The sequence below is a fragment of the Ylistrum balloti genome, unplaced genomic scaffold (genome assembly GCF_031769215.1).
Source record: "Ylistrum balloti isolate Yb309-2 unplaced genomic scaffold, AGI_CSIRO_Ybal_v1 Utg369660, whole genome shotgun sequence".
Taxonomy (NCBI): Eukaryota; Metazoa; Mollusca; class Bivalvia; order Pectinida; family Pectinidae; genus Ylistrum; species Ylistrum balloti.
In genome coordinates, this window is record NW_026781911.1 from 252,696 (window position 1) to 262,587 (window position 9,892).

At 34.0% G+C, this 9,892-nt stretch overlaps 1 protein-coding gene across 2 annotated transcripts in view; it reads right to left on the reverse strand.

Annotated features, from left to right (window-relative positions):
- Positions 1–9,892, reverse strand: part of LOC132558529 (UPF0696 protein C11orf68 homolog) — a 38,292-nt gene that overhangs the window by 2,883 nt on the left and 25,517 nt on the right. Inside the window, exons 1-2 of one of the 2 annotated variants that reach the window (XM_060223108.1) lie at positions 9,631–9,691; positions 4,495–4,660 (exon numbers count right to left, since the gene is read on the reverse strand). In XM_060223108.1, the coding sequence (XP_060079091.1) occupies positions 4,495–4,660; positions 9,631–9,658 (194 nt within the window). In that variant the 5' untranslated portion in view covers positions 9,659–9,691. Of the gene's footprint in view, positions 1–4,494; positions 4,661–9,630; positions 9,692–9,892 lie in introns of those variants that run through there. The other variant, XM_060223115.1, reaches the window with a different exon arrangement.

The window sequence follows — 9,892 nt, forward strand, 5'->3', positions numbered from 1 at the left end:
TCAGTATCTCTACCTGTGTATTTACAGGGGACCTATTGAGTCAGTATCGCTACCTGTGTATTAACAGGGGACCTAACTGGTCAGTATCACTACCTGTGTATCAACTGGGGCTATAATGGGTCAGTATCACTACCTGTGTATTAACAGGGGACCTAACTGGTCAGTATCTCTACCTGTGTATTAACAGGGGACCTAACTGGTCAGCATCTCTACCTGTGTATTAACAGGGGACCTAACTGGTGAGTATCACTACCTGTGTATTAACAGGGGACCTAACTGTTCAGTATCAGTACCGGTGTATCGACTGGGGCTATAATAGGTCAGTTTCACTACCTGTGTATTAACAGGGGACCTAACTGGTCAGTATCACTACCTGTGTATTAACAGGTGACCTACTGGGTCAGTATCACTACCTGTGTATTAACAGGTGACCTATTGAGTCAGTATCACTACCTGTGTATTAACAGGGCACCTAACTGGTCAGTATCACTACCTGTGTATTAACAGGGGACCTAATGGGTCAGTATCTCTACCTGTGTATTAATAGGGGACTTAACTGGTCAGTATCACTACCTGTATATTAACAGGGAACCTAATGGGTCAGTATCACTACCTGTGTATTTACAGGGGACCTATTGAGTCAGTATCACTACCTGTGTATTAACAGGGGACCTAATGGGTCAGTATCACTACCTGTGTATTAACAAGGGACCTTACTGGTCAGTATCACTACCTGTGTATTAACAGAGGACCTAACTAGTCAGTATCACTACCTGTGTATTAACAGGGGACCTAACTGGTCAGTATCACTACCTGTGTATTAACAGGGGACCTAACTGGTCAGTATCTCTACCTGTGTATTAGCAGGGGACTTAACTGTTCAGTATCAGTACCTGTGTATCAACTGGGGCTATAATGGGTCAGTATCACTACCTGTGAATTAACAGGGGACCTAACTTGTCAGTATCACTACCTGTGTATCAACTGGGGCTATAATGGGTCAGTTTCACTACCTGTGTATTAACAGGGGACCTAACTGGTCAGTATCTCTACCTGTGTATTAACAGGGGACCTAACTGGTCAGTATCTCTACCTGTGTATTAACAGGGGACCTAACTGGTCAGTATCACTACCTGTGTATTAACAGGTGACCTACTGGGTCAGTATCACTACCTGTGTATTAACAGGGGACCTATTGAGTCAGTATCACTACCTGTGTATTAACAGGGGACCTAACTGGTCAGTATCACTACCTGTGTATTAACAGGGGACCTAATGGGTCAGTATCACTACCTGTGTATTAACAGGGGACCTAACTGGTCAGTATCTCTACCTGTGTATTAACAGGAGACCTAACTGGTCAGTATCTCTACCTGTGTATTAACAGGAGATCTATTGAGTCAGTATCATTACCTGTGTATTAACAGGGGACCTAATGGGTCAGTATCACTACCTGTGTATTAACAGGTGACCTACTGGGTCAGTATCACTACCTGTGTATTAACAGGGGCTATAATGGGTCAGTATCACTACCTGTGTATTAACAGGGGACCTAACTGGTCAGTATCACTATCTGTGTATTAACAGGGGCTATAATGGGTCAGTATCACTACCTGTGTATTAAAAAGGGACCTAATGGGTCAGAATTTCGGACATTGTAGTAATGTCATATCAAACCACATATACCTCGAAGTTACTTCCTTGCTGTGATGGGGCAGTATTTATCATCGGGAGTGTAGGAACATAACTCACAGAAATATTCTACCCACACTGGAAAACATCAGTAGAACTCTCTCAGATGTCAAACATACCAATGATAAAAGACTTGCTAATCTTGAAAAGAAAACACAGAAGCTGGATGCTAAAGTGGAAAATCTTAAATCAGATCATGATGATGAGTTAGAAAAGCTATCGAAAGACATCAAGGAAGTACATGTAACAGCTGTGGAAGAAATTAAGGAAGGTATTGAAAAAGTTATAGATGAAAGAGTAAGAGAACTTGATGATCGAAGGAGGAGAAACACAAACATTGTCATATTCAACATACCTGAAAAAATCAATAGTGATGGCAAGCAAAAGGAAATGGAAGATGAAGAGGACATCAGACTGATAACAATAAAACTTGATGTACCCAACTTGGAAATTATAACACATTTCAGAATTGGTAGATACGCTGAAGCCAAAATTTGTCCTGTAAAAGTTGTACAAAGCAATAAACAACAAAGGAAACAAATCCTCGAAAATGTGACCAACATTGCTAAGAAATGTCCCACTCATCTCCAGAAAGTAGCTATAAAACGTGACTTAACAAAGCCACAACAAGAAGAGCTCAAGGTAAGAGGAGCAAGAAAAAACCAACTTCCGATAGCAGCCAATCAGCAACCAAGGAACATTACGAAGACTCCGACAATGATTCTGTACACACAATGAATACAACATCCTCCTTGTCAAGTACCCCATTATTTAGTCCTATTGGAGCTTTTAGGCATCTCGTACACAGGAATCGACATTCAGAATCACAGTACTATGATATGGAAACGCTTGACAATTTTGATCCCGATCAGACAATATTAAGCAGTGTCCCACACCTGCAACTCTTTGCTGGAACCCATTGATATAAATCTGAAAAGGACATAAGTTTTACTTCTGTAAATAGTGATTCTCTAAGCAACCTCCTCATTTTTTTATTCAAATGTGGATGTCCTGACCAGAAACAAGCAAGAAGAACTCAAAACACTTGTCTGGAAATAACTTTCCATTCAGGAGGAGTAATGATAACCATCAAAATCTAATCCTCAGGCTTCATCACAGTTTGCTACAGAATCAATATCAGTACCCTTGGGCCTTTTACTTATGTAGGAGAAGATGTTTGAAGATTTTAACACATTCCATGCCTGTGATTCTATAAGATGGTCAAAGACAATCATTTGAACAAAATTGGTAGCTCTTCATCTCAATATGCTGCAGGTACAATATCAGCACCCTGAGGCTCGGGATTATTGAGAAGAAATCACTCAAGATTTTAACACATTTGACCCAAGTGACCATGAAAGTGAGGCAGTCTTTCATCTTAATAAACTTGATAGCCTTTCATCAAAGCATGCTTCAGAAGTCTTTGAAAGATTTAAACACGTTTGATCCCTGTAAGGCTGAAAGTGGGTCAAGGTCATTCATTTGTATCCCTTAGGTCAAGCATGCTACAGGCCCAATGTCAATACCTTGGGCATTTTGATTATTAGAGAGAAGTAATTGGACGATTTAAATGCATATGACCTCTGTGACTTTTTAAAAAACTTGGTAGCCCTGCACTCCATCACTGTACAGAACAAATATCAGTACCCTAAGCCTCTAGGTTATTTGAGAAGTTGTTTGAAGAGAAAAGTTTCTGACAGATGTGTGGACAGATGGCCCCTTCAAGAAGGCAAACTAAAAACATGCATGTAAAATAATTCTACATTTTAAAACTTTCAGTGTTTTTAAAGAAATAAGTTTATCTAACATTGCATATAGCTAAAGGTCACTACTTGCAAGCATTATCAATCTTCACCATTAAAACCTATCAGCCAAATATTATTATTCTAGTTAATCAGAAGAAGTTGTTTGAGTGTTTTAAAAAAATTTGACCCCTGTGACTTTGACTAAGTGTCATTCTAATCTAACAGTCAATTATAACACTACATCAACTGACCAACAATGGGACAACAGGGGAGGTAAATATTGTAGGCATAAACTCAACCAACATTTTTTTTTTTATTTCAGTGAATAATTGTTTCTACAAACTATACTGGAACAAAAAGGAAATTTCAAAATGTGGTTTTCAAGATTTTGACTATGATTACCATCTCAAATGGATGCTCATAATTAGAGTCTTATTCAGGGAAAAACATTAATGGCACAACTGTGTTATAAAATGGCTTCTGTGGTTGTCATGTTTAACTAGTGACCCCGTCAAAATGTAGCAAGAGTGGAAACTGAGAAGTTCAGGTTTGGTTTTTCTAGATGACAGCCATCTTGTATTTTAGACACCATCCAAAACTAACAATACCTGGTCATGAACTAATCCAATATCATTCCAAGCAAGCCTGACTTACTGTTTGGCATCTAGTTGCTAGAATTGGACCAGAGGTTTACAATGGATGTGGTGTGGGAAAACCCTGATTTATAGTGATGTTACAAAACCAACCTGATATTACATTTCAGATAAGTTTCAGGTAAAACCCATGGGTGGAACTTCAGAAGTTAAAAAATGTGGAAACTTAAAAGACATTGATGAGCAGATGACTACAGAATGAAAGATCTTCAAATTTCTTGAATGTGATGTTCACAATGAATTGTATAATGGTTGCAAGTGGCCAGTGGAATAGTATCGACTTTAGGTTGAAGTATTTCATCACGTACTCATTCGAATTTTGCTTTGTTTATCATGTACATGTTATTATCAAGGAAAAATTATCGAAACATTACATCTAATCAGAAATATTAAACATTAATTACTTTCTGATCCGAGAAGGCATGTTGACTTGTAGCCACTCCATAAATGGCAGCTTTGTAACTCCAATGACATAGGAATCAGTCCTTTCTTCAAAGTTTCCTCTGATTTTTTCGGTGTCAACAGACAATCGTTCCAGGGAGGTGATTATCTCTTCATAAGTCACCCTTACTGTAAAAAAAACAAAAACCAAGTACTCCCAGGGAAACCTTAGTACCCACAATACAATTAGTAACAAGATCTTTGTTCTTTTGCCTTGTATGTGATCTTCATTACTATAAATCACTTTATCTTAGCAAACTTTTAATTTTGCAAAAGGTAAGTGACTGTCTTATTTGTGAATAAACAATTTCACAGGTATCACACTTCAAAAGTCGTTTATTTAAAGACAACATCTGTAAAAGCATACCGGTATCTGAATTCCCAAATGAAGCTCCTTACAAATAAATGAAATGTAATCCCTTGCGAAAAATTCATGATTTACAGTAAACAACTGCATATGTTATATTGACTATTGGCAGATGAACTAATCAGAGCTATAAAATTAATTAATCTGTAGGTGCCAATCACAGGTCATATCTTATTTGTCAAATTGTTTACAGAATTCTCAATATGCATATAGCTGAGGAACTACCAGAAGAAATTTTGTAGGATGACCATGCACCCATCAGCCATTTGGTTTTTCAGTCCCAAAATGGACAATCCACAACTAGAGATCAAGTGGATGGAACTTTCATGCATATTTGAAATTTGAAAATGATCCCTTCAGTATTTTCCAGACATATTGGTAACCAGGTATTGTTTAAGGATCAACAGACGGACGATGCATAATTTTAACATTAAAGTGTAATGAAGCACACCGCAATACTGTTTTCTATGGAAATGGTATAGATTTACCAACAAATGCTATTTTGTTGCTCTCCAATAAATCTATCCTCTGATTTAAAAAAATCATTAACGAAGTGTTGATAACTTAGGCTTATTGCAAAATAAAATACACAATGAAGTAAACAAGAAAATTTTGGCATCCCTATTACTGTACAATCAATCTAACACAATCATATCTTTTGTTTACTTTTCAATGTATTTCCAAAGTAAAGGGTGAAATGAAGTATAGGAATTAGACATTCTATACAAGAATTATACTCTATACTGAAGTCATTTCATATATATATTTCCTGCTATTTTAGTAGTATAATAGCTATATTTCACATCTAAAAATCTTTTTTAAACAAACTTTTGGATATCACAAATCATGTTAAGTGTGATTTTACTTTGGGTTGAAATTGACAGTTAACTAAAATTGAAAAATCATATTGCACACTTATGTAGGAAGGCTTCTTAACAGTTATGTATATTTAAAAGAATTAAAAATTATCTGACTTGAACAGGCAACTTGACCTTTTTAAAATCTACTCTCTTTCTTGGCACTTTTATACTATTACAAATACATCTGTACCTGGAAAATAAAAAGAATTGGGAAAGAACTTGATGTTTTATTGATATTAGTACTTTTTTCCTTATTTTGTAGGACTTCAAATTTTTCAACTGTACATTTTTGTATTTAATTCTAACTGAGGATATATTGATAAGTTATGTACTTTTTCCTATTTTCAAATGAATTTTATTTCATCTATTTCTTTTTTTTTTTTAACTTTTCAAATAAAAAAAATCATTTCACAATCTATCAAATTTCTGTTAAAGTATAACAAAATCAGTTGTCAATTCTTTATCTTTATTTTTGGTTTATATTTTTGTTATTATTATCATTATCACTTTTAGGAAAGTGTTGGGAAGTGAGCAGATATTTCATTTTATTTGAAAACTGTTGAAACTTGGATCAGCTAGAGAAATAAGTATTTTTATACCTGATTGTACCTATTGATATGCATATTTTCTTACACATTTTCTAAAAATACAAGATAACTAGTAATTTATTTGTGAAAGACAATCTATTGCCATTTACAGATGAGGGAAATTTATCTATAACAGGACTCAACTTACTGTGCATAGACAGTCAGTTCACAGACATCTAAGAATCACAGAATTTCAATAAATTAAGCATGTAAAGGCATGTCAATTAACTCATGAAATAGACTTTTGTACTTTTACAATTAAATATCACCAGCAACAACATTTTGTAGATATCTATATTTTGATATAAGTCTCATCTAGATAGTACCATAAATAAATTTTCACTTCTTTATACACCTGGTCTCAAGACATGTTATTTACCTGTATATTTTCATAGTCTACATATACTTAGAGAGAGTGGATATTGTACTGTTACTATAAACTGTAATATCAACTATAATGAACATCAATCATTTCACCTCAAAAATCTGACAGAATAGGTATATATTCTTCCAATTACACATTTACGTATTTCATTATTATAGTATATCATATAAAGTTACTTATTGCAGGGATGGATAATAGGTATACATCAATCCCTGCTCATTCGTTCCTTTTTTCAGTATCTTCAGCTGTCTTTTTACCATTAATACTGGATTACACTGTAACTATTTAAGTCTCCTCATTCCAGGATGAAAATTGGCAAACACAGAATATTAGTTATATAATATGTATATATTTGCACATTTATTGTCCCAAATGTGCCACGTGTGGAAGTGGATGATGTTGTACAGCATGTGTGCATGTATTACTGTGAAATTTGAACACTTTCCCTACGGGTTTTTCTTTGTTTTTCTATCATAACTTTTGTTCTATATTTCCTATGTGGAATGGGGCAGTAGTTGACACGGGGAGTACCAGATAGAAGATTTATTTTTTGACAATCGTTTATGTACAGATAAAAAACATTAGCTTTGTAGAGTTATGAGCAAACATGTATAACAAGTTTCAACGAAACACAAACGAAATATCACAGCATAGTAAAATTACAGAAGCAAAGCAAAACAGTTCTACACTATGGATATACTGACAAGCACAAAAGTTGTTAAGAAATATTGCAGAATGCATGACGGAAGCAAACTGTAAGTTGAAATAGCAATATTTTTATGTAGCACAGCATTCATAAGTAAGCATGTAGCGAAATAACACAAAATATCGCATTTTAGGATAAAATAAAACTGGCGATAAAAATAGTGAAATTGAAATTGTTTTGCACAAAAAAAAAAAAAAAAAAATTTCATATATCTTATTAAATTGTGAGACAGGAGTTTATTCCTTATGTAATACAGATAAAACAGGTCATCCTGCTTCCTTATCGAGTAAATTCACTGTCCATTTAACTAAATAGTGTCCAGTCATCACCACTAATCCCCTCCGAAATAAAGTTTCCCAGTAGGTATGTGTATACTTAAAAAGGCCATGAGCAATAAATTAAGTTGATGAATATTGCATTAAACAAACACATTATGTTAAGATTTAAACTACTTTATAACTCTGGCACAGAAATTTTGTTTTCAAGTAGAATTCCCACAGTTTTGCCACTCCTTTACTGAGTGACCCTTTTTTAGAAGACTTTGCTGGTTGTGGCTGACCCAAACTAAGATGGGATACAGTAGCCTTCCTTGTGAAGAAAATCCCAATATAGATTTATAATCATGTATTTGTTCTATACGTAAATGTTTTCACATTTATAATCTTTTAGTTAGCCAGCAAACTTGCTAGGTAAGGAATGCCTCATCACCTGCTACCTTGGGCTATATATATCACACCATAATATATCTAGTCTATTTACTTAATTGTCTAGTCTACCAGTACACTATGATAGAACCTTTTGTGTTGGTATATAATTATGATTTTTCCTCTCGATTGTCTTTTTAAATAGTCAGCAAGCTTGGTATAGGTAGAGACTGTCCAATCATGATCACCTACTTGCTGGATGTAAATGTGATACTACACATTCTATTAACAAGATACAAAAAATGTTTATAAACCATCTTTGATATTACATAAAAATACCTGGTATGTGCTTGCTAAATTCAATCTGTTTTCTTATTATTCTCTTTATTTCCTCCTTAAAGATGCAAACAGAATGATATATATGCAGTTTGATTATAAATTGTCATACTGAATAAAATTGGCTTCAAAATATGCAGCTATAAGTAACATAAGGTACATTATACAACAATAGTAATAATAAGATATATAACTAATGAAATCAAATTTTCAATCGTAATAAACTTTAAGCATTTTTGTTAAGAAATTGACTGATGCCACATAAAATTCATTTATATCGGACTGGCTCATTTAATTCTATAGTATTTTTCCACCAATGAGGATATGAAATAGATCAGTCTGAATGAGCATGTTAAACATATTATCATCAATAGTGATGATTCAACACCATAACTGATCTCAAATCGTTTCAGTATGATTACACTGTAATACATTCGAGTATACACATCATCATAAATGAGTCTACATTTATGACACAATCATGTTGTTTCTTATGGATACAATTAGTCACATAATACTGTGCTATGTATGGTCACTTTTATTTTGAGGAAAATTGATAAATAATTTCCACTGTATGTGAGGAGACAATTTATCCTGTATCAACATAAACCTACAAAACTCCTGATCTTAACTCATTCTCTTTCAATGCATTTTCTTCATATCAATGTACAAAAGATTTTACTTTCTTTTTAAATATACTTTAAACAGGAAATGATCACAAACCAACAGTTCTTGCTCAAGTTTGTATGACACATTTCTTTAAAACTCCAGCTATGGGGTCCAAAAATCTTTGATCGTACATATTATGTTAGTCTTCACGTATGCTATAAAAAGACAAGTAAAACATACAATACAATTGACATGCAATTTTCTCCAAATTACACTTTCTTCCTGGTTACCAAATACACTTCCTGATAAATTATTTTTGCTGCACAATCATGCTTTTTGGCCTTGTCATGACTACGTTTTTATACTTATGTTTGTCGTGAAAATACGGCTGCTGATCATGAGTTCAGGTTAAAATGTTATATGTCAATCTTATGAGAACTCCGGCGTATATGAAAGTAAAAAAAAAAAGTCTTAGTGTCTTGTATCATAATTGTAAGATGGACTGAAAAACGAGAAACATTTATGAAATACACAAATAGTATCATAAAGAAATGTTTCAAATATTTGTAGATAAGAATATTGACTATAACATTACTGCATCATACATTGTTGATTAGCTAATAGCTCCGCCATCGTCTTATAGTATGATGTAGTCCTCAACGAATGCGCCAGCCATGTAACCTTCCAGTCGTGACGATAACCCCGGTATTTTTTATTTTATTCTCGGCAATTTATTATATTTTTATTCACCAAACTTATAAATATTTATCCTACCTGAATTTTATAGTTAATAACTAGGAGAAAAAATTGTTAAATATACGATGATACTTCAATCGTTGAAATATTTACAATGGTAGAATCATACCT